The 25,825-nt window shown below is 44.6% G+C and overlaps 1 protein-coding gene across 1 annotated transcript in view; it reads right to left on the bottom strand.

The window, feature by feature from the left end:
• LOC121552921 (adhesion G-protein coupled receptor G6-like) overlaps positions 1-23,395 on the bottom strand; it is a 72,431-nt gene extending 49,036 nt beyond the window's left edge. Inside the window, exons 1-2 of the mRNA XM_041866027.2 lie at positions 23,153-23,395; positions 18,698-18,786 (exon numbers count right to left, since the gene is read on the bottom strand). Of these exons, the coding sequence (XP_041721961.1) occupies positions 18,698-18,786; positions 23,153-23,154 (91 nt within the window). The 5' untranslated portion in view covers positions 23,155-23,395. The remainder of the gene's footprint in view (positions 1-18,697; positions 18,787-23,152) is intronic.
• Positions 23,396-25,825: the final 2,430 nt, after the last annotated feature.

Raw genomic sequence — 25,825 nt, 5'->3', positions numbered from 1 at the left:
TGCTGCTCCTCCTTGCTCGGGCAGGCTTCGGCGTTCGTCGTCCCCGGAGTACTAGCTGCCACCGATCTATATTTCGGTGTTTGACTTGTTTTGTCCTGATTGTGTACAGCTGTCCCCCATTATGTTGTATGGTATTTCCTATTTAACCCTCTGTCGTTCATTGTGTGTTGTGTGTTATTGTATTCGTCATCGGCAGTGTTCGTGTGCGGGTTGTTTATTTCCTCCTTATGTGGAGATTGTTTTTCTACTCTCGTTACTTTCGAGTAAAGTACGTTTCCAGTAAGCTCTGTGTCCTGCGTTTGACTTCGCCTACCGCATTTCACCGTCGCTATCTGACAGAATAACACACCACCATGGAGTCAGCAGGATCGGCGGTGCCAAGGGGATCACTGGAGGAGCGCGTAATCCACCAAGAGGCCATGATCTAGAACCTGGGCACCACCATGCAAGGGGTGATGGATACCTTGAGGCGATGGGAGAGTGGAGGTTTGCCCACACCTCCTCCTACGATACCACCACCATCAGCCATACCCATCGTTCCATCTCCGGAGTCCAGTGGGATTCGGCTCTCGCTCCCGAGGGCTTATGATGGCACCGCGGCCGGGTGTCAGGGTTTCCTACTCCAGGTTGAACTCTACCTAGCAACCATTCACCCGGTGCCCTCGGGATACGAGAACGTGTCCGCCCTCATCTCCTGTCTGTCCGGCAAGGCGCTGGAGTGGGCCAACGCCGAATGGGGTGGGATAGACGCCGCTACGGTCAGCTATGCGGAGTTCACCCGCCGCTTCCGAGCAGTATTCGATCATCCCCCAGAGGGTAAAGCGGCGGGTGAGCGTCTATTCCACCTTAGACAGGGGAGGAGGAGCGCGCAGGAGTTCGCGCTGGACTTCCGGACGCTAGCTGCCAACACGGAATGGAATGAGAGGGCCCTCATCGACCACTACAGATGCAGCCTGAGGGAGGACGTGCGTCGGGGAATTGGCCTGCAGGGACACCAACCTCAGCTTTGATCAACTGGTGGACATGTCGATTCGCCTGGATACCCTGTTGGCTACCCGCGGACGTCCGGATTCGGGGGCCGTCCATTCCATCCCCCAGCACTTCCGAGCCGACCCCTATGGAGCTCGGGGGTGCTGGTGCTAGGGAGACCAGGAGGGAGACCAGAAGGGAGGCCGTCCCCTGCACCAACTGTGGCCGCAGAGGACACACTGCTGGTCGGTGCTGGGGAGGGTCTCCTAGGAATCGAGGCAGTGGGCGACGCACTGATGAGTCATTCCAGGTGAGTAGGCACCCAACTCACCCAGAGCTCTCTGCTGATCATATGTGTATTAAAGTGGTGTTTCCCGAGATTTCTCCTCACTCCCAGCATAAGGCACTAGTAGATTCAGGCGCAGTTGGGAATTTTATCGATCGCCAGTTCACCTATAAGTTAGGGATTCCTATCGTACCTGTTGATGTGCCCTTCCCCATTCATGCCCTAGATAGCCGCCCGTTGGGGTCAGGATTGATTAGGGAGGTCACGGCGCCTCTCCGGATGAAAACGCAGGAGGGTCATGAGGAGATAGTATGTTTGTATTTGATTGATTCTCCTGCGTTTCCCGTGGTGTTGGGGCTTCCCTGGTTAACAGCTCATGACCCCAACATTTCATGGCAGCAGAGAGCTCTCAAGGGTGTGTACTGGGCGGTGTGTAGGCGTTTCCGTAGGGGCAACGACGGTGGAAAGCCCGAACCAAGTTCCCACCTTGCACATTCCACCTGAGTATGCCAATTTGGCTCTCGCCTTCAGTAAGAAGAAGGCGACTCAATTACCACCTCATCGACAAGGGGATTGTGCGATAGACCTCCAGGTAGGCGCTGCGCTTCCACGTAGTCACGTGTATCCTCTGTCTCAGGAAGAGACGGCCGCTATGGAGACCTACGTCACCCAATCTTTGAGACAGGGTTACATACGGCCGTCTACTTCCCCTGTGTCCTCGAGTTTCTTTTTTGTGAAGAATAAGGATGGGGGTTTACGCCCGTGTATTGATTACTGTGGTCTAAATCAGATCACCATAAAATACAGCTATCCTCTCCCTCTGATTGCTAGTATGACGGAGTCATTACACGGGGCGCGATTCTTCACAAAATTGGATCTCGGAGCGCGTACAACCTGGTGCGCATTAGGGAGGGAGATGAGTGGAAGACAGCATTCAGTACCACCTCGGGTCACTATGAGTACCTCGTCATGCCATACGGTTTAATGAATGCTCCTTCAGTCTTCCAATCATTTGTGGACGAGATTTTCCGGGACTTGCATGGACAGGGTGTTGTGGTATATATTGATGACATTCTAATATACTCCGCTACACAAGCCGAGCATGTATCCCTGGTGCGTCGAGTGCTTGGTAGACTGTTGGAGCATGACCTGTTTGCGAAGGCGGAGAAATGTCTGTTCTTCCAGGAGTCCATCTCCTTCCTGGGACATCGGTTGTCCGCGTCAGGGGTAGAGATGGAGATTGACCGCGTTTCTGACGTGCGTAATTGGCAGACTCCCACCACGGTAAAGGAGGTGCAGCGCTTCTTAGGTTTTGCCAATTACTACCGGAGGTTTATCCGGGGCTTTGGACAGGTAGCAGCTCCCATTACCTCTCTGCTAAAGGGGGGTCCGGTGCGCCTGCAGTGGTCAGCTGAGGCGGCAGGGCGTTTAAACGTCTGAAGGACCTGTTTACCTCGGCTTCGGTGCTGGCGCATCCGGATCCCTCTTTGGCATTTCAGGTGGAGGTGGACGCTTCCGAGGCTGGGATCGGCGCTGTGCTGTCTCAGCGCTCGGGTACGCCACCTAAACTCCGCCCCTGTGCTTTCTATTCTAAGAAGCTCAGTCCGGCGGAGCGCAATTATGACGTGGGGGATAGGGAGCTGCTGGCTGTGGTTCAAGCCCTGAAGGTGTGGAGACATTGGCTTGAGGGTGCTAAACACCCTTTTCTCATTCTGACTGACCATCGTAACCTGGAGTACATCCGGGTAGCGAGGAGGCTGAATCCTCGCCAGGCAAGGTGGTCAATGTTTCTTTCCCGCTTTGTAGTTAAGCTCACCTATATATGCAACTTTTCAGGGAAGTTAGGAACCAATATACACAAGCAGTCAGGAAAGCAAAGGCTAACTTTTTCAAACAGAAATGTGCATCCTGTAGCACTAACTCCAAAAAGTTTTGGGACACTGTAAAGTCCATGGAGAATAAGAGCACTTCCTCCCAGCTGCCCACTGCACTGAGGCTAGGAAACACTATCACCACCGATAAATCTACAATAATCGAGAATTTCAACAAGCATTTTGCTACGGCTGGCCATGCTTTCCACCTGGCTACCACTACCCCGGCCACCAACTCTGCACCCTCCGCTGCAACTTGCCCATGCCCCCCCCGCTTCTCCTTCACACAAATTCAGACAGCTGATGTTCTGAAAGAGCTGCAAAATCTGGACCCCTACAAATCAGCTGGGCTAGACAATCTGGACCCTTTATTTCTAAAACTAGCCGCCGAAATTGTCACAACCCCTATTACTAGCCTGTTCAACCTCTCTTTCATAACGTCTGAGATCCCCAGAGATTGGAAAGCTGCCGCGGTCATCCCCCTCTTCAAAGGGGGTGACACTCTAGATCCAAACTGTTACAGACCTATATCCATCCTGCCCTGCCTTTCGAAAGTATTTGAAAGCCAAGTTAACAAACAGATCACCGACCATTTCGAATCCCACCGTACCTTCTCCGCTATGCAATCCGGTTTCCGAGCTGGTCATGGGTGCACTTCAGCCACGCTCAAGGTCCTAAACGATATTATAACCGCGATCGATAATAGACAGTACTGTGCAGCCGTCTTCATCGACCTGGCCAAGGCTTTCGACTCTGTCAACCACCGCATTCTTATTGGCAGACTAAATAGCCTTGGTTTCTCAAATGACTGCCTCGCCTGGTTCACCAACTACTTCTCAGATAGAGTTCAATGTGTCAAATCGGAGGGCCTGTTGTCTGGACCTATGGCAGTCTCTATGGGGGTGTCACAGGGTTCAATTCTCGGGCCGACTCTATTCTCTGTCTATATCAATGATGTCGCTCTTGCTGCTGGTGACTCTCAGATCCACCTCTACGCAGACGACACCATTTTGTATACATCTGGCCCTTCATTGGACACTGTGTTAACAAACCTCCAAACGAGCTTCAATGCCATACAACACTCCTTCAGTAGCCTCCAACTGCTCTTAAACACTAGTAAAACTAAATGCATGCTCTTCAATCGAACGCTGCTGGCACCCGCCCACCCGACTAGAAACCACTCTCGACGGGTCTGACCTAGAGTATGTGGACAACTACAAATACCTAGGTGTCTGGTTAGACTGTAAACTCTCCTTCCAGACTCACATTAAGAATCTCCAATCCAAAGTTAAATCTAGAATCGGCTTCCTATTTCGCAACAAAGCCTCCTTCACTCATGCTGCCAAACATGCCCTCGTAAAACTGACTATCCTACCGATCCTTGACTTCGCGATGTCATTTACAAAATAGCCTCCAACACTCTACTCAGCAAATTGGATGTAGTCTATCACAGTGCCATCCGTTTTGTCTCCAAAGCCCCATACACTACCCACCACTGTGACCTGTACGCTCTTGTTGGCTGGTCCTCACTACATGTTCGTCATCAAACCCACTGGCTCCAGGCCATCTATAAATCACTGCTAGGCAAATCCCCGCCTTATCTTAGCTCATTGGTCACCATAGCAGCACCCACCCGTAGTCTGCGCTCCAGCAGGTATATCTCACTGGTCATTCCCAAAGCCAACACCTCCTTTGGCCGCCATTCCTTCCAGTTCTCTGCTGCCAATGATTGGAACGAATTGCAAAAATCTCTGAAGCTGGAGACTCTTATCTCCCTCACTAACTTTAAGCATCAGTTGTCAGAGCACCTTACCGATCACTGCACCTGTACACAGCCCATCTGAAATTAGCCCACCCAACTACCTCATCCCTATATTGTTATTTATTTTGCTCTTTTGCACCCCAGTATCTCTATTTGCACATAATCTCTTGCACATCTAGCATTCCAGTGTTAATACTAATTGTAATTATTTTGCACTATAGCCTATTTATTGCCTTACCTCCATAACTTGCTACATTTGCACACACTGTATATATATTTTCTGTTGTATTTTTTGACTTTATGTTTTTTTACCCCATATGTAACTCTGTGTTGTTGTTTTTATCGCACTGCTTTGCTTTATCTTGGCCAGGTCGCAGTTGTAAATGAGAACGTGTTCTCAACTGGCTTACCTGGTTAAATAAAGGTGAAATAAAAAATTAAATAAATAAAATACCAGGGTCCCAGAACGCTAAGGCAGACGCCCTGTCCCGACTATATGACACAGAGGAGAGGTCCATTGAGCCCACTCCCATACTCCCGGAGTCTTGCTTAGTGGCACCGGTGGTGTGGGAGGTGGATGCGGAAATCGAGCGGGCGTTACGTTCCGACCCTACTCCTCCACAGTGTCCAGAGGGTCGGAGGTACGTGCCGCTCGAGGTTCGCGAACGTTTGATATACTGGGCTCACACGTCACCCTCCTCTGGCTTTAGAAAACCGATCCACAACGACCAAGATCGTAGTGGATCAACTAGCCGGTGCCCCCGCACATTGACTATGCAACGGTACCCCCCTGTATATATAGCCTCCCTACTGTCACTTTATTCTATTGTATATATAGCCTCCCTACTGTCACTTTATTTTTACTTCTGCTCTTTTTTTCTCAACACTTTTTTGTTGTTGTTTTATTCTTACTTTTTTGTTTAAAATAAATGCACTGTTGGTTAAGGGCTGTAAGTAAGCATTTCACTGTAATGTCTGCACCTGTTGTATTCGGCGCATGTGACCAATAAAATTTGATTTGATTTGATTTGATTTGGTCATCCGGGTATTGGTCGGACAGTGCACTGCCTTAGTGCGAAGTACTGGTGGCCAACCTTAGCTAAGGACATGAGGGTTTATGTTTCCTCCTGCTTGGTGTGCGCCCAGTGTAAGGCACCTAGACACCTGCCCAGGGGGAAGTTACAACCCCTACCCGTTCCACAACGGCCGTGGTCTCACCTATCGGTGGATTTTGTCACGGACCTTCCTCCCTCCCAGGGGAACACTACGATCTTGGTCGTTGTGGATCGGTTTTCTAAAGCCTGCCATCTCATTCCCCTGCCAGGTCTCCCTACTGCCCTACAAACTGCTGAGGCCCTGTTTACACACGTCTTCCGGCACTATGGGGTGCCTGAGGATATAGTGTCTGATCGGGGTCCCCAGTTCACCTCTAGAGTCTGGAGGGCATTTATGGAACGTCTGGGGGTCTCGATTAGCCTTACCTCAGGTTTTCACCCCAAGAGTAATGGGCAGGTGGAGAGAGTTAACCAGGATGTGGGTAGGTTTCTGAGGTCATATTGCCAGGACCGGCAAGAGGAGTGGTCGGGATATATTCCCTGGGCAGAGATAGCCCAAAACTCCCTCCGCCATTCGTCCACTAACCTTACGCCTTTCCAGTGTGTGTTAGGTTATCAGCCGGTTCTGGCACCTTGGCATCAGAGCCAGACCGAAGCCCCTGCGGTGGACGAGTGGTTTCGGCGCTCGGAAGAAACATGGAACGCTGCGCATGTCCATCTGCAGCGGGCCATCAGGCGGCAAAAGGCGAGCGCCGATCGCCACCGCAGTGAGGCTCCGGTGTATGCACCGGGAGACCGGGTCTGGCTCTCGACCCGAAACCTGCCCCTTCGCCTGCCCTGCCGGAAGCTGGGTTGGCGGTTTGTGGGGCCCTTTAAAGTCCTGAGGAGATTGAACGAGGTATGTTATAGGTTACAACTTCCCATTAATTACCGCATTAACCCCTCGTTCCATGTGTCTCTCCTCAGGCCGTTGGTGGCTGGTCCACTCCAGGAGAGTGAGGTACGAGAGGCTCCTCCGCCCCCGTTGGACATCGAGGGGGCTCCGGCGTACTCAGTCCGTTCCATCTTGGATTTGAGGCATCGGACGGGGGGCCTGCAGTATCTCGTGGAGTGGGAGGGGGTACGGTCCGGAGGAACGGTGCTGGGTCCCCAGGAGGGACATTCTAGATCCCTCCATGTTGAGGGACTTCCACCGGAGTCATCCGACTCGCCCTGCTCCGCGTCCTCCTGGCTGTCCCCGAGGCCGGGTTCGGCGCACGGCTGGAGCCGCGCGTCAAGGGGGGGTACTGTCACGGAATCAGCCGAGGCTGCTCCTCCTCCTTGCTCGGGCAGGCTTCGGCGTTCGTCGTCCCCGGAGTACTAGCTGCCACCGATCTATGTTTCGGTGTTTGACTTGTTTTGTCCTGATTGTGTACACCTGTCCCCCATTATGTTGTATTGTATTCCCTATTTAACCCTCTGTCGTTCATTGTGTGTTGTGTGTTATTGTATTCGTCATCGGCAGTGTTCGTGTGCGGGTTGTTTATTTCCTCCTTATGTGGAGATTGTTTTTCTACTCTCGTTACTTTCGAGTAAAGTACGTTTCCAGTAAGCTCTGTGTCCTGCGTTTGACTTCGCCTACCGCATTTCACCATCGCTATCTGACAGATCAGTGTCTGCAGGTAATTGTTCAGGGAACACCATTGTCATGACACGTTTTAATTCTTCATTATAATTTCTAAACCCTATGAAATTCCATGATCTCTTTCGTAAACCAAACAAAAACAAATCTGAATGTAAATGTCTGTCTTAAGTCCCACAAGCATTTAATCCAACAATTATCAATGATGTATCCTAGCAAATTTACTCTCAGAATGTAGGCATTGGTATTTGCTGTGGTTCCAATTGCACAAAGCAATTGGCCTTGTCAGTATCTAACTAGGTAAAAAAGTTGGTATCCCTACATTTCTATGTAATAGGAGACTGGCCAATGAGAATCATCCCACTTTAATAATACATTTGACATGCAGTATCAGTTTGATTTATTTCTGCATGTCATGCCAGCACTTGAATAAGATTAAAATACGACTGAATTAGAAAAGCAATGTGAGTAAATATGAAAATACTGATTTTGGACGGTCTTGGAACGAGTACAACTGCAAAGAATAAAGGTAATTTGTTTTATTACCCTTTGTTTCTAAATGTACCACTTAGCATGTTGGAAAGTCTGAATCTTTCCTGATTCTGCAACCAGTAGGGAGTTCTAACACAGTGGTTTGCCATAAAATTAATTACCTGGATCCACTCTGCTTTGAACATGTTTTTTTCCTTTTTCCATGTTATGAGAATAGACACTGAACATTCATTATAAGGAATTAACAGAGCTAATGCAAAACAGACACTCTGTGTTATTAAATCATGTTATTGAAAATGTGAACACATGTTGGAGAGAGTGACTGGATGTCCCGACAGTCCAGCTCTGTTTCACTTCCACAACATTGAGATACATTAGATAACAACAAGGGTGATGCCTCAGCATTTATACAACAGTTAAACAGAGGACTAAAGGAAACAAGCATACCAACATAACTGTGGTTGTGCTGCTGTGGTTACCATTTAGTGGAGTCAACTAGAATCCCTCCCAACAAAATGGTGGCAATTTCATATATTATATGGCAGGGTCCGGAGAAAAAACAACAGCATGAACAAACTCCCTTCATGGTCAGGATTTAAATGAACAAGTCATGGGATCAACGTTTGACAACTGGACTGGGTCTGTTTTGCAAAGGAGAGTGAAATCACTATTGGACGGAATCATGCTACTGGAATATCCTGCTGTTTTACAGACATGTGTGTGTGTGATGCTGTCAGCCACTGGTGTGGTGTGTGTGGTGCGCAAGAGGAAAAACAACATGCCAAATGATGTTTACTCAGTTTGAATGTCCCTGTTCACATCCCTCTGAGACACACTAAGCCCTGAACGCTGCCATGGGCCTGACCAGGCCCCTATGTACTGTACCACCCTGCACTCACATGGACACACACACCAATGGGTTTATATACTGTACAGTGAGCTCCAAAAGTATTAGGACAGTGACACATCTTTTGTTGTTTTGGCTCTGTACTCCAGCACTTTGTATTTGAAATGATACAATGACTGTGAGGTTAAAGTGCAGACTGACAGCTTTAATTTGAGGGTATTTTCATCCATATTGGGTTAAATTACAACACTTTTTGTACATAGTCCCCCCATTTTGTGGTCCTCTGTAGCTCAGCTGGTAGAGCACGGCGCTTGTAACGCCAAGGTAGTGGGTTCGATCCCCGGGACCACCCATACACAAAAATGTATGCACGCATGACTGTAAGTCGCTTTGGATAAAAGCGTCTGCTAAATGGCATATTATTATTATTATTATTTTAGGGGACCAAAAGTATTGGGACAAATTCACTTATATGGTATTAAAGTAGTCAAAAGTTTAGAATTTGGTACCATATTCCAAGCACGTAATGATTACATCAAGCTTGTGAGCAATGTTCCCTCAACCTTTTTGGGGCACTGAGCAAATTTGAGGTCTTGTGAGCGGATACTTGAACGTTGTGAGAATTTTGTGCAACTTCCTGTCACACCCTGGCTCTGGGACTCTATATGTTGAGCCAGGGTGTGTTCATTCTATGTGTTAGATTTCTATGTTGGTAGTTCTAGTTGTGTTTATTTCTATGTTGGCTAGAGACTCCCAATCAGAGGCAACGAGTGTCAGCTGTCGTTGGTTGTCTCTGATTGGGAGCCATATTTAAACTGTCTGTTTTCCCTTTGTGTTTGTGGGTTCTTGTTCCGTGTTGGTCATTGTTACCGTGGACTTCACGAGTCATTTCTTGTTTTGTTTATTATTTGTTTCTATTATCACTAAAGATAATAAAGTTACCATGTTCGTTCATCACGCTGCGCCTTGGTCTATTCAATACGACGATCGTGACAGAAGAACCCACCATACAAGGACCAAGCAGCGTGTCCAGGAGCAGGCAGACTGGACATGGGAGGAAGCGCCGGGAAAGGAGATGGAGAGGTTGGCGATGGCCCAGGTGGGCAAAGTATGGTCCTGGGAGGACATGCTCGGGGGAAAAGGACCATGGGCTAGGATTAAGGCCCTGGCGAGAGAGGAGCAGCGGCGTCAGCAGTGTCATCGTCGGACGGACGAGAGGCAACCCCAAAAAACATTTAGGGGGGGGCACACGGCATGGGCGGCTGGGCAGCAGGAGGCTGCCACAGGGCGATTTGGAGAGGAGGCCACCGGGTTTGGGGGGCCAGAAGGCAGGTTGGCGGAGCCTGGATGGAGAGCGGAACCAACTTCCCGTACTCAGGCATGGCAGCATGGGACGGGGCAGGTTCCGCGGTATGCGGAGCGGCGTACTGTACCACGAGTGGTCCGGCATAGTCCTGTACGTCCTGTGCGAGCACCCCGCACGTGTCGTGCGAAGGTGGGTATGCAGCCAGGACGGAGTGTGCCGGCTCAACGCTCGTGGTCTCCAATGCCTCTCCGCGGTCCCGGATATCCTGCTCCAGTGTCACGTGCTGTTATGCCAGTACGGGTACACAGCCCTGTACGTCCTGTGCGGATGCCTCACACAGAGTGTGTGAGGGTAGGCATTCAGCCAGGACGGGTTGTGGCCGCTCTTCACTCCAGGTCTCCTATCCGTCTCCACAGCCCGGCCCGGCCTGTCCCTGCTCCACGCACCAAGCCTACGGTGTGCGTCGCCAGCCCGGTCCGGCCTGTCCCTGCTCCACGCACCAAGCCTACGGTGTGCGTCGCCAGCCCGGTCCGGCCTGTCCCTGCTCCACGCACCAAGCCTACGGTGTGCGTCGCCAGCCCGGTTCGGCCTGTCCCTGCTCCACGCACCAAGCCTACGGTGTGCGTCGCCAGCCCGGTCCGGCCTGTTCCTGCCCCTCGCACCAAGCCTACGGTGTGCGTCGCCAGCCCGGTCCGGCCTGTTCCTGCCACTCGCACCAAGCCTACGGTGTGCGTCGCCAGCCCGGTCCGGCCTGTTCCTGCCACTCGCACCAAGCCTACGGTGTGCGTCGCCAGCCCGGCCCGGCCTGTTCCTGCCACTCGCACCAAAGCTACGGTGCGCGTCGCCAGCCCGGCCCGGCCCGTTCCTGCCACTCGCACCAAGCCAGGGGTGCGAGTCGTCAGCCTGGTCCAGCCTGTTCCTGCCACTCGCACCAAGCCAGGGGTGCGAGTCGTCAGCCTGGTCCAGCCCGTTCCTGCTACTCGCACCAAGCCAGGGGTGCGAGTCGTCAGCCTGGTCCAGCCCGTTCCTGCTACTCGCACCAAGCCAGGGGTGCGAGACGTCAGCCTGGTAAGGCCCGTTCCTCCTCCACGCACCAAGCCAGGGGTGCGAGTCGTCAGCCTGGTAAGGCCCGTTCCTCCTCCACGCACCAAGCCAGGGGTGCGCGTCGTCAGCCTGGTAAGGCCCATTCCTCCTCCACGCACCAAGCCAGGGGTGCGCGTCATCAGTCCAGCACAACCCGTGCCTGGGTCACCGGTGCCTGGTAAGGTACCGGTCAACTGCTCCACTACGGAGCTGAAGCTAACCGCTCCTGCTACGTCCAGTTCAGCTCCAGCCAGCGGGACCGGACCTGGGGCGCTATGGGGGGTTTATTGGAGGGTGGTGGGCAAGGCCGGAGCCAGAACCGCCGCCGAGGAGGTATGCCCACCCAGCCCTCCCCTGTTTTGCTCTAGTTGAGGCGCGGTCGCAGTCCGCGCCTTTAGGGGGGGGGTACTGTCACACCCTGGCTCTGGGACTCTATATGTTGAGCCAGGGTGTGTTCATTCTATGTGTTAGATTTCTATGTTGGTAGTTCTAGTTGTGTTTATTTCTATGTTGGCTAGAGACTCCCAATCAGAGGCAACGAGTGTCAGCTGTCGTTGGTTGTCTCTGATTGGGAGCCATATTTAAACTGTCTGTTTTCCCTTTGTGGGTTCTTGTTCCGTGTTGGTCATTGTTACCGTGGACTTCACGAGTCGTTTCTTGTTTTGTTTATTGTTGTTTCTATTATCACTAAAGATAATAAAGTTACCATGTTCGTTCATCACGCTGCGCCTTGGTCTATTCAATACGACGATCGTGACACTTCCGGCACGCGTTTACAGTTAACACGGAGGCTGTACCCTTACAGTTTTAGACAGTAGCCAATAGGCTATTGTGGCTATAGAATAATGTAGGCCTACCAACAAAACCAATGGAGCAAATCCCATAAAATGTTCACATGGAAATAGTTTTATGATATAGCCTACAGTAGCCTATACGGGGTGTTCAATGAAGGCCTACATTGCATGAGACTTTTAAAAAAGTTTTTACATTATAAAGGGTTGACATTAATTAATGAGTTTTTACTTGGTCTGTAACACCATGGGCCAAATAGGTGACTGCATTGTATTATGTTGTATGATGCAAGAAACCACTTTGCAAACTATAATTAATTATTATTACCATACAGAGAATTAGACAATGTAGGCTACCCCTCTGCCTATTGGCTTATTTGCATATTCAAGCCTATCTCACATTAAAACACTGCTCCTTTAATTAAGACATATGCTTTTTACCTGACTGGCTTTTCAAAGACAGCTTGAAATGTAGCCTACACGTTTTGTGCTCTTGTAGGAAGCAGTAACTCCCCATTGCTGACCTATACTTATCTATAACTTGGCTAATAACTCGCTAACTAGCAAAGAACATCAACAAATGGGTACACACGCGACTCTGCTCTCTGATATGAACTGATCTGAAAACCGCAATCGCTCGTTGGCTACCCCCACAAATAGAATTCTACTCCGTTGCGCTCTGGCTCTGCCTTCAACAAAATCCCAGACTCGATCTTGCAAAGATAGATTTGTTTTTGGTTTGTTGCATTGAAAAGGGGCTGATATAATGTTGACTCAATCACAGAAAAAACTATGATCTATATAGTGCAAACTAATTGGGCGAACTCAGTGAAGTTCAATCTCTTGCGTCTCTGCCCAGCCTAGCATTTCTTCTGCGCTGCAGTCCTGGAGGAGGTGCGTGGCCGCACACGCGTGCAGTTTAGCAGTTTAGCAGTTTAGAGGGTACATTGCTTGTGACTCTACAAACTTGTTGGATGCATTTGCTGTTTGTTTTGGTTGTGTTTCATTATTTTGTGCCCAATAGAAATGAATGATAAAAAATGTATTGTGTCATTTTGGAGTCACTTTTATTGTAAATAAGAATATAATATGTTTCTAAACACTTCTACATTCATGTGGATTCTACCATTTTTACAGATAGTCATGAATTAATCGTGAATAATCATACCCCCAAGACATGCTAACCTCTCACCATTACAATAACAGGGGAGTTTAGCATTTTTTGGGAGGGGTATGCTATTTATGCCTCTGTAACTTTCTCACTCATCATTATTCAAAATTCATTCAGGATTATCCATATTAGACCCACATCGAAGTATCTATTTTTAAGTTAATGCAGTTTAAGAAACAAGTCAATGCACATAATCACTGTAACTAATTTCTGGTAATTACATGTGAGAGTCTACATGTTGAATAACTAGCTTCAGCAACTAATGGAAAGTTATTTCATGTTAAATAAAAATACATATTTAGTTTTTACATTTTCAAAGCCTTTTCCATTCTGACTGGCAATGTGTTCAATTATTGTGGGTTACAAAAAGTGATTGTGTACAGTACAGTGTTGAAAAAGAGCAACATGTGTATACGTTTAACTGTCAAAGAGATGGAAAACTGTATATTTCTGTGATTAAAAGTATTGAAGGAGACATTAACATAAGAACACAAAACCCCATTGTTGCTGTATAAACCTCAAGACGCCGACTTGTAATGAAATTCTCACATTGTTGTTACTGTAGCATGACTGAAAATGTGAAGGGTGCCAGTGAAGAGAGTGCCTTAAAAACAGGGTTTGATCAGAAAGCTCCTTTGAAAGGCGGCATGGCAGGCTGCAGTGGGATGGTGCCAGGGGATGGAATGCCAGATACGAAGAGAGGAGACCATTTCAGATAGAGGACCTCTGAGAAGGTTTAATCCTCCAGATTACTCTACTGCTTTTAAGAGGCCCCCTCCTGGTCTCTTGGCAGCTCACCAGCTACCTGTCTCTCAGCAGGTATCTGTCACACCCGTTTTCATGAGAGGGCTAATTAAGTGCGTCATTCAGGTGATACCTTAGGAGGGGAGAGGAGGGAAGGCAAGGGAGGGGGGTTGATGACCATAATTAATTTAATTAATTTACATTTTTCTGTTTAATCGCATATGACCCCATCTTTTAACAGACAGGAGTTGTGTTTAGGGCTGTGGCGGTCATGACATTTTGTCAGCCGGTGATTGTCAAGCAAATAACTGCTGGACTCACGGTAATTGACTGTTAATTAACATAAACACATTTAGCATCTCCCGGCTTCCACGCATAGCCTACAATATACATTGAAAAAAGTATAATAAATGCATTTAATATACCCTACACCATCACAATAAATCCATTATTTATTTTAGACAGGTCTAAAGAAACATGATATGAAGAAAATGTAGTCTATTTCAGAAGAACAGATAAGCATACTCTGAGTTGCCCTGATCTGGCTATACCATATGGCTGTGGGCTACACTAGTTCATTTAGCAGACAAGATTTGCTTAGAATTCCGTGGAATTATTTTATAGCATGAAGAATACAATTGAACATAGCTGAATAAAATAGAAAGGATATTTTCTATAAACTATTTGAGGGAGTGCGCACATGCGGCTATTCTGTGTTGAGTGGTTAACAAAGAAACAGGTACTCCTATATGCTAAATTTAATTGTGATACAAATGTTGGGCTATATGTTTTGATTTTTAATACATTCTAAGGTTGCATGATGCGACTCTAAAAAGTTGCTCTGCTATGTATTTTTTTGCGCAGGCTGTACACTCTTCATCAGTTTGACAAGCAATTGATAATGCCTCGAATTTCCCGGCTACATCCCCTTTGTGTGGCCGTAATGCCCCCGAACCAATCCATGCCTTTTGCGGCCAGTGGCCATTGTGCCCTTGGGCTGAATATAATAATTATAATTCCCTTCTCCCGGCTGCTTGCCGAAGCACCACTCACTCACATGGCTCTCCATCAAGTGATCGGGTCTTTTTCACAGGCTAAATGAAGACAGAAACATCTGGGACACAACTGCGCGCATCCTTATCCAATTCCGAGGCGCAAATTGAAGATATTATAATAACTGTCCACATTTACTTTTCGTCAGCCAACAAGATGAGTAGGCCTAACTAACAGCAAAAGCACTAGCCTATGTCAATCTACTATCCCCCAAGTAGACCTATTCTATTCTGTGCGAGAAATAAATATTCCAAACATAGTCTGGGACAGTTGTGAGATGCGATAGATCCCAAATTAATACAACCACTAGCATAAAAAAACCTGTTTTAAGCAATGAGCCTGACACAACAGTTTAGCTTATCCAACCACAAATGAACAGAACATCAAGCTTGCCCCCATCAATTATCATTCCACAAAATGTTATTGATGGGGGCAAGCTTGATGTTCTGTTCATTTGTGGTTGAAAGAAGCATCCTATCACAATAAAAACACAACAGAAATGGGAGTTATCTGCACTGTGGAGCCACATACCCAAGTGGATTTAATCAGAAGATGTTGACATATACAGTTGAAGTCGGAAGTTTACATACATTTGGTTGGCGTCATTAAAACACGTTTTTCAACCACTCCACAAATTTCTTGTTAACAAACTATAGATTTGGCAAGTCGGTTAGGACATCTACTTTGTGCATGACACAAGTAAGGTTTCCAACACTTGTTTACAGACAGATTATTTCACTTATAATTCACTGTATCACAACTCCAGTGGGTCAGAAGTTTACATACACTAAGTTGACTGTGTCTTTAAACAGCTTGGAAAATTCCAGAAAATGATGTCATGGCTTTAGAAGCTTCTGATAGGCTAATTGACATCATTTCAGTCAATTGGAGGTGTACCTGTGGATGTATTTCAAGGCCTACCTTCAAACTCAGTGCCTCTTTGCTTGACATCATGGCAAAATCAAAAGAAATCAGCCAAGACCTCAGAAAAGAAATTGTAGACCTCCACAAGTCTGGTTCATGCTTGGGAGCAATTTCCAAATGCCTGAAGGTACCACGTTCATCTGTACAAACAATAGTATGCAAGTATAAACACCATGGGACCACGCAGCCGTCATACCGCTCAGGAAGGAGACGTGTTCTGTTTCCTAGAGATTAACGTACTTTGGTGCGAAAAGTGCAAATCAATCCCAGGACAACAGCAAAGGACCTTGTGAAGATGCTGGAGGAAACAGGTACAAAAGTGTCTATATCCACAGTAAAACGAGTCCTATATCGACATAACCTGAAAGGCCGCTCACGAAGGAAGAAGCCACTGCTCCAAAACCGCCATAAAAAAGCCAGACTACGGTTTGCAACTGCACATGGGGACAAAGATCGTACTTTTTGAAGAAATGTCCATAGAACTGTTTGGCCATAATGACCATCGTTATGTTTGGAAGAAAAAGGGTGTAGCTTACAAGCCGAAGAACACCATCCCAACCGTGAAGCACGGGGGTGGCAGCATCATGCTGTGGGGGTGCTTTGCTGCAGGAGGGACTGGTGCACTTCACAAAATAGATGGCATCATGAGGAAGGAAAATTATGTGGATATATTGAAGCAACATCTCAAGACATCAGTCAGGAAGTTAAAGCTTGGTCGCAAATGAATCTTCCAAATGGACAATGACCCCAAGCATACTTCCAAAGTTGTGGCAAAATGGCTTAAGGACAACAAAGTCAAGGTATTGGAGTGGCCATCACAAAGCCCTGACCTCAATCCTATAGAACATTTGTGGGCAGAACTGAAAAAGCGTGTGCGAGCAAGGAGGCCTACAAACCTGACTCAGTTACACCAGCTCTGTCAGGAGGAATGGGCCAAAATTCACCCAACTTATTGTGGGAAGCTTGTGGAAGGCTACCCGAAACATTTGACCCAAGTTAAACAATTTAAAGGCAATGCTACCAAATATTAATTGAGTGTATGTAAACTTCTGACCCACTGAGAATGTGATGAAAGAAATTAAAGCTGAAATAAATAATTCTCTCTACTATTATTCTGACATTTCACATTCTTAAAATAAAGTGGTGATCCTAACTGACCTCAGACAGGGAATTTTTACTAGGATTAAATGTCAGGAATTGTGAAAAACTGAGTTTAAATGTATTTGGCTAAGGTGTATGTAAACTTCCGACTTCAACTGTATCTGAGTCAAGAGGATTCCCCTTCTAATGTCCTGTACTGACACTCCTGCAATCTCAATCTTCTACTCAGTAATTCATAATCATACCTGCCCTCTTTCTTGTGATAAGAGGCTCTATTGTTAATTGTCAAAATGGGGCAGCATTTTATGAGAATCATGTTATGAGAGTGTGAGATTACTCTGTTGATTCTCTCTCTGGCACTAAACACACTTTAAAAATTGCCCTGTTTCCCAGCACTGAATCTCCTATGATCCAAGCTTTATCTGAACACCAGCCAGAACTATAAATGTTTCTGATTCAGGTCTGCCTGCCAATACCAACCAACACAGCCAGCAATGGCATATCACAAACAGAAAAAAAGACTATGCTTTCTAAATAAACTAACATAACATACATCAGTTACATAACTGCATAAAATAGAACAGTCAGTCGGTCAGGCTTTCTACAACATGAAGTTAAGCATAGAACATGCACAAAACGTGCAATGTTATATCTCCTAGGTGAGAGAAGTGGTGCGAGCTTTATGAAGTATGAACTGGACCAGAGTAGAAGCCTTTTCCTGGCTTCAAGAGGGCTAGTTCATGTGGTAAACACATTAGCCCAGTACATATAACACATGCTGAGCCTAAAAACTCTCTTAGCAGAACGTCCAATGGCACCCTTGGGCAACATCATAAAAACTGAAGTTTTTTGGTTCTGTGTGCTTGTTTAATGTGTTTGTCTTTTTGCTGTCAAAAATGGCACACAACGAAAAAAATAACTAAAGCAAAGTCCTTAAAAATGATTTGCTTTATGTAATTTGGGAAACATTCGTCCTGTTTCAGAGTCTGTTGGTGTAATGAAACACATATTTAAATCCCCTCTCGGGATTACCTGGTGGTGGTAAATTGAAAGTGGCTTTTCATCGCTGTTTAAGTGATTCTATCCAGTTCTGTATACTGACTGCATTTATCTATCACTGGTACTGCTACATATATTTCTCATGGATTGTAAACCATCATTTGTTCAGCTATCAAAACTGTCTTGTACTTTCATTACATCTACCATCAGTTATTACAAAATCACAGATTATAAAAAGGTAACACCAATATTTCTGACCAGAGAGTAGTTCTACTTGCCACAGATTGATCAAGTAGGCCTACTTTGATATCAAACTATTGTACTTAGGACAACAACCGCCTTCAGGTGTCCAATCATTCTGAATGTGCATATGTAAATCAATGAGTGCTAGTGTTAACTGAAACACAGACATGAGAAAGCAGAGGTTGCAACAAGCATAATCAATGAAATAGAAAGAAAGAGGTAGAATAAAAGGAGCACAATGTTGAGAGAAAGCAATGGCATACAGTATAACAATGAAACTTTCAATTCATATCCATTTGTCTTTTTTTATTTAATGATTCATACTATTCAAAACATAATAAAACACAATCGATGCCAATAGTTAAATCAGACTGTGTACCTTGTCTTTGCAGGGTCATCCACAGCAGGGCAACTGGCAGGACATTACGGAACTTCCATTGCCACCATCCTCCGCGGATGTAAGACTCCCTGTCAATCACAATTAAGATGGAGACATACTAGATTACGTCTTATAGTACAGTCTTACACATGCAGTACACACAAAGTACACAAATACAGCATATTTATTCATACTGATGTGTCTGCAATTTGGGTCTACTTTGAAAGTTTGAATGATGTATTTGTGGTATGGAAACATACTTTCTGCACAAAGAGGGACCACAGTGAAGCAAATGCAGTTTTGTTATATAATGATAAATCATTCTCCCATGTCAGTTGTAATGACTTCCAGAGTTAGAGAGCACCGGTGGTGAGTATCCGACAGACTACATCAGTGTGGTTCATACAATGACTTAAAAGAGATGCTCCTTGTTTGAATCTAACATAAAAATGTAAATTATAATGAAGGAAAATATACAAATTACCACGATTAGTCATGCCTCCATAATAACCAATGTGGTCTTTTTGATCTCTGGGAAAATACATACAACCCCCTCGCCTGTAGACTTTACAGTCCAAGAATATAATTTGATTAATGACATGACTAGGCTTGGATAAAAGCCTTGTCTACGACATTGTCAACATTGTCTGATATCCAATTCTGTCTGGGTGGAGTTCAGCATAGATACATGGAAGCCAGTCAGGATAAATTCCCTGTAATCTTATCTAACCTGTACTACGCAAGTGAATTGGAGAAATCACTTACAAAACAATCAAACAGTACAAATCTAAAAATAGGTTTACAGTAAGAATACGGAATGAAAAATTCTATGGGATGGGAATAGAGAAGAGAAAAATAGCAGCCAGAGTCAATCCACTCTTATCAACACATTTCTATAGCTGGGTCTCTGCATTCCAGATACATCTATGTGGGGTTAATACAGAGATAATACAAAATCAACCTCGTCAACATCTTGTCATTGGTTTCTAGGTGTAATTTTCCTCTGAATTCATACGTGATCATGACCCCATCTGAATCTGCTTCTCAATCAAAATAGTAATTTGTTCTAACGTTTCTGTATCACAAAATGTAATTGCGGTCTCCCAATCAACTCAAGGCCACACACATAAACAAGCCTCTTAGTCAGTAAATTACAGTATACTCCAAACCCAAGTCATTTCACAGAGCTATTAGCTAATCATATGGTTGTGCTGCTGTGGGCCCAAACTATATGGACTGGATGGAGAGTCTGCCAAGAGGCCCTATTCTCCTCCTCCATCTTAGAGAACAGAGGAGAGGGCCTCCTCTGTTCATTTCCACTACACTGAGGGGAACTGGACGGACAGCTTTTCCACTTCAGCAAACACTACCTTCATTAGCCAATAGCCACATCTGGTCTGGGCCTAATTGATACCAATTACTCTAGGTGTTGCCTGAGCCTGAGCCGTGAGTGGTGCTGGAGGAAGGTTAAAAATAACATTTCACAGCTTCCCAGTCTTTCTAATTTGCATTTTTTCAGAAGGTAGTAGGTATCACCCATTGTATGATTCCTCAAGAGAAACAATCACTGTACTCAAGGGATGGTAATTTCCTGACATTAATGTGAACCTGATGACTTGGAGCATCTTCGCAGCGACAGCGTCAGAGTATGGAAAAATATCAGACCCTCTCCTTCTCCTCTATGCAGACTTTTCAATAACATAATTCAATTCACTAAACTTCATCCATTGAATAATGATAGGCCTGCATGTCTGATCCCTGTTCTGTTTTGTTCAGTGTGTGCCCTCCAAAGTTCACAAACTTAGACAACTTCAACTTCAACTTCCTCGCAAGCACAAGAAGCACTGAGAGAAGTGATATGGCGCTATGAATAGGCCATACACAAAGGCCATGAACACTAGTCATATTTTATTCAGACAACAGCAGTATTTTAGCTCATCATGTTCATCATGGCTGTCAGGAAACAAAGATCAAGAGAGGTGCTCTCATCAAGAGAAACCTGAGTCCAGCTAACATTGTCCTCATGGAGATAAGGAAGGAAAACCTTATAGCCATTCAGAAAACAATACTCAGTAGTGAAGTACTGGCATGTTTGCGACTCCATGACCTTATAACTCACAATCTTATCTCAAAGTAATTATTCTTGCTAAACAGACTCAGTATAAATAGTATAAATACAGCAATGTATATTCTATTCACATTTCACACAAAAAAGCCACAGATAGGCTATACTTTCTCATACCTGTAAATTCATCCATTGTTTCTTGGACTATTCAAATAGATCACTATATGGTTATTGGAAATGATTGGAAATGATTGGACATGATTGTGTGTTCTACAGAGGATGGAAACCTCAAAAAGAAACGTTCAATTAATTTTTTATCATATTTTTTTTCAGACCAGAAACAAACAACAACTTACAGACGCACACAAACAACGAATAGATCTCATCTGCCCAGACCCGCATGCTCACACCCCCTTCCCTAGTGCCTGCATTATTGTTTGCCACGTCCTTTATTGTACCAATTTGTTTTTCTCGTTCGCCCATGCTATTTCAATAATAAATCATTAGATTTTTCCATTGTGTTAATGATGGTGGATTGATTGATTTCCAGGTTTTTCGTATATGTTTTTTCAACATGCGTGATGAGAAGAGAATCGTCCAGCCCACTGGGTATGTCACAACACCCCCATATGCCTTGTCTTGAAATATCCAGACAGACGGATTAAAAGTAAATTTCTAACAATTGTTTCTTTTAATTTGCTAGTAGCCTAAAGATTAGAGTAGACAGCAGTATTTCACAATCTAGAACATGTTTTGCATAAGGAAGTTATTTACAACTTTATACATCATTTATACCATTAGGGCTGAGAGAACAAACTCAATTAATCGCTCACTTATTACATAAATTCATAAATGTATGCAATATCTGACATGAGAAAAAATGTGGTCTTTGTTGAGTTGTTTCTCTCAAAATATGTTAATATGAATGCAAAACAAGCAGAGGTCAGTTCTCCGAGTCCCTTGGAGACCACATAAAGACTTTGATTCATCTGGTAGCTAGGGTGGATGGACTGTACTGTATATCCATCAAACCCATTGATGCCAGGCACTCATACTAACAAATGCCATTACCAATATTCAAACTGGGATTACAAAAATGATAATAACTGATTAGTCATTGTAGAGAACTCTCCAGTTGTCCAGATGGTTGGAGTCATGAACCATCTTCAGACACATGCTTTATGATATGTAAAGGCCTGTCTTTCTCAACCTTCACATAGCTCTCCTTTGAGGATGCTTTATTTTACATTTTAGTCATTTAGCAGACGCTCTTATCCAGAGCGACTTACAGTTAGTGAGTGCATACATTTTCATACTGGCCCCCCGTGGGAATCGAACCCACAACCCTGGCGTTGCAAGCGCCATGCTCTACCAACTGAGCTACAGGAGGCATGGTATAGTGTCATCAATGAGCTGCTGTTCTCAGAATATGAGGGCCATCAGATCTTTTGTTTTTCATTAAATCCCCCAGTTTAGTGGCGTGTCTGATTTCAGCCACCTGGGGCAGGTATAGGCTATTCATCTTCCTTTCAACAGATTCTCTATGACTTCATCTCACATCTCCTAATATTTTCTGTCCTGTCAGAAGTTCCACATTTAGGACCTGATGAAACTGGCTGGCGAATGTAAATTTAGTCTGTAATTATTCAACTTTTGGATGAACATGTTCTAGGTTGTGTAACACAAGTAAGTAAGCACATAGTAAGACCACTCTTTCAACAACAATTTCTCACACGTTGACTGCACTTCAGAAGCTAACACATTTCATGGCATTTAAGGTAAAATTGCTTAATGATACTTAAAAATGTGGTATAGGCTACCCCATACCAATACAGCAGCCAAAGAGATGGAATAACAAGCATTTCACAAGATGGAGTGTTCAATAGTGTCTTCAATAATTGAGCTAGGGGGAAAATCCCTTTAAAAAACTGTTCTCAGTAATGTAGGTAACGTTAGCTGAGGAACGCTTAACTCTGTTCGATTTAAGATAAAAGAGTTTAGCGTGCCTCAGCTAACGTTATAAGGTTGGCTACTTTCACTAGGCCTACCTCAAAAGTAGTTGAGTTTACTTTGTGTCGTATCATACATACATTTAGTATGTAATAATTTAGCATGTCTTGATATACTGCTATTGAACATTCCATAATGAAAACCCTAGCAATATGGCCAGAGACGTTACATTACGAATGGATTAACTATAGACCAAGTTGTTGACCACTCTCAAATTCAATAGGCTAACGTTGTAAATAAACACATAAACTGAGTGTAACAATGTGACATTCACTGATCCTCTGGTCACACTCAGGTCAATCATCTCTAAGACAATGGAAAAGTAAAGCCTTTGACAATACCGCCATGAGCAACAAAAAACAAAAACATTTATAACTTACATTATCTTATTGGAGAGGGAGCTGGTCTCCTTGAATAATCATATTATCTACTCCCCTTTCGTCCGACTGGAGTTTTCAGTTTTTGAAAACTTTTGGCAACTTCTTCAAATTCGTGCCAAGCCGATGGTTCAAAACTTAATTCAGGTAACCACCATTCAGTGTATAAACGCAAAACACGCTCTTATCCCAAAGTCGAAACCTCAAATCGCTTGTTGAACCTGTTCCCCTGTCGCGCAAGATGCTTGAAACAGCAGCAAAGTAGTTTTACCGTTCAAGGACCGTGTCCTTGCACACAGCTGGAGGACGGTCTCTCTCCTGCTGGCGCCCCACCCCAGACCAAGCCCCTAGGGCTAAGAACATTTAAGAAAATGCGCTCAAAATCATTCAGAATTCAGAATTCTCCATCACACTGAAAATGGATAAATGACATTTAAATTAACAGTTATTAGTCCAGTGGTGTAAAGTACTTAAGTAAAAATTATTGAAAGCACTACTTAAGTAGTTTTTTGGGGTATCTGTACTTTACTTTACTATTTCTATTTTTGACAACTTTTACTTTACTACATTCCTAAAGAAAATAATGTACTTTTTACTCCATACATTTTCCCTGACACCCAAAAGTATTCCTTACATTTTGAATGCTTAGCAGGACAGGAAAATTGTCAAATTCACTCCCTTATCAAGAGAATGTCCCTGGTCATCCCTACTGCCTCTGATCTAGGGACTCACTAAACACACATGCTTCATTTGTAAATGTCTGAGTCTGATGTCTGAGTGTTGGAGTGTGGCCCTGGCTATCCATACATTTAAAAAACAAGAAAATGGTGCCATCTGGCTTGCTTAATATAAGCAATTAGAAATTATTTATAGCTTTACTTTTGATACTTAAGTATATTTAAAACCAAATACTTTTAGACTTTTACTCAAGTAGTATTTTACTAGGTGACTTTCATTTTTCTTGAGTCATTTTCTATTAAGGTATCTTTACTTTTACTCAAGTATGACAATTGGGTACTTTTTCCACCACTGTATTAGCCCCATGACATTTTAATTTTTTGTATTCGGTCTGTGCTTAGTGCTGCTACAGCACAAGTTTGGCTTACAATAGGCCCATGACTTGTGTATGCCACAATGAAATAAACATATTATTGTTATTGGAAACTATTGTGAAATTGAAATGAGGAGGACAAGACTGAAACAAGTTATATTTTGGACTGTAGTCTGTTCAATAAACATACTTTGATTTGTAGGCTTTGATCCATCATTTGCTTCCAATGTCAGTTTAGATGATCTTCCTTTGTGATAACTCTCACCAGGGTTGGATATCTGAATTTGCATGCCTTATCCACTTTTTCAGCATTTTGGTCTCCACAGCCATCACTTTTATGTAGATGAGGTTTATTCACAGCCAAGAGACAAAATGACATGTCTTCTATTGTATATAGAACTACAATTAAGTCACTGTAGTTCTATCAGCTCCTTAATTGGGTTGGGAGTTCTATAAAGATGAATGGACATGAGAGATCTTTGAATGAAACTAATGGGAAGCATTTTATCCCATCTTCTAATACATCCCAAAAAAGAATAGAACATTGACTCTTTTATGGAGTGACGAAATAGTCATAAACTAATTTTAAAGTATGGTTGGTCTGATTCCCTGAATGATGAACAATAGCCTGGCAAAAAGTGTGAGTCTTCCATTTCCAGTTGTGGGTTTCCTGTATAGCCTGGGACAGCACAGCTGTTTTATATGGCGGAGAGGAGAGGCTTTAAACTTTCACAAAAGCCAAAGAAGTGGCTGTTCTCCTACCAGTACATAACAATGAATCATGACTGAAAGGGATTATCAAACCCAGCTGACGTTCCACACAGTACTGTCACATGTGAGCTCAGTAGGGCCAGTATTGATCTCATGTAAATTAATTGTGTGTGTAAAGGGGGGTATACTTTCAATACTTAATGCAAGAAACTACAGAGGACAAACTGCCATGTGTGACATGACATTGTGCACAGATTCAAGATACTGTTGTTCACGGTCACTGAGAGAGAATGACCTATTTCAACTGACGCGTGACTTTTCTCCCCTATTAACCTTACAGCTAGAATAGAGGTGTAAGGAATCCACCTGATTTTCATTTGTATCAACACCATGCCCATCAACAAGGAGGAAGGGAGTCAGGAAAATACATGCTGGTGGTGATAGGCCAATACCCTTTCTATAACTCTTAAGGCAATAGGCAGGCAATGAAGATAAGACAATGAGCGTGATGACATCAAGAAACTAGGTATGACAATCACTTTGAACAGGTTGAGCAAACCCAAATGTGATCCCAGACGACTAATTGATTATTTCCTGAATAAGTAAAGGGCTTAGGACACTCAAATGGAGTGGAACACTGCAACCGGATTAATTTAGTAAACAAAATGGGCTCAGAGGTATAAGTGGGCTAAACAGTAAATATGTGGTATTTTGGAAATGCAGGACTCAAAAATGTCAGTCAGCAATCATGTAGTTCATTACAGGTTTATTTTCCATGCCTCTTGGAATGACTGCCTGGTGATATTATAAATATTCTAAATTATTGTTCACACCTTTTGTCTCATTTTCTCAAATTGCACATTCAAGCGTTTATTTTAATGTGCCCGCAGAGTGAATATTTCACTGTGAGGTCC

This window comes from Coregonus clupeaformis, chromosome 36 (genome assembly GCF_020615455.1).
Source record: "Coregonus clupeaformis isolate EN_2021a chromosome 36, ASM2061545v1, whole genome shotgun sequence".
In the NCBI taxonomy this organism is placed as follows: Eukaryota; Metazoa; Chordata; class Actinopteri; order Salmoniformes; family Salmonidae; genus Coregonus; species Coregonus clupeaformis.
The sequence above is the reverse complement of the archived record's forward strand: the minus strand, read 5'-3'. Positions and strand labels throughout refer to the sequence as shown.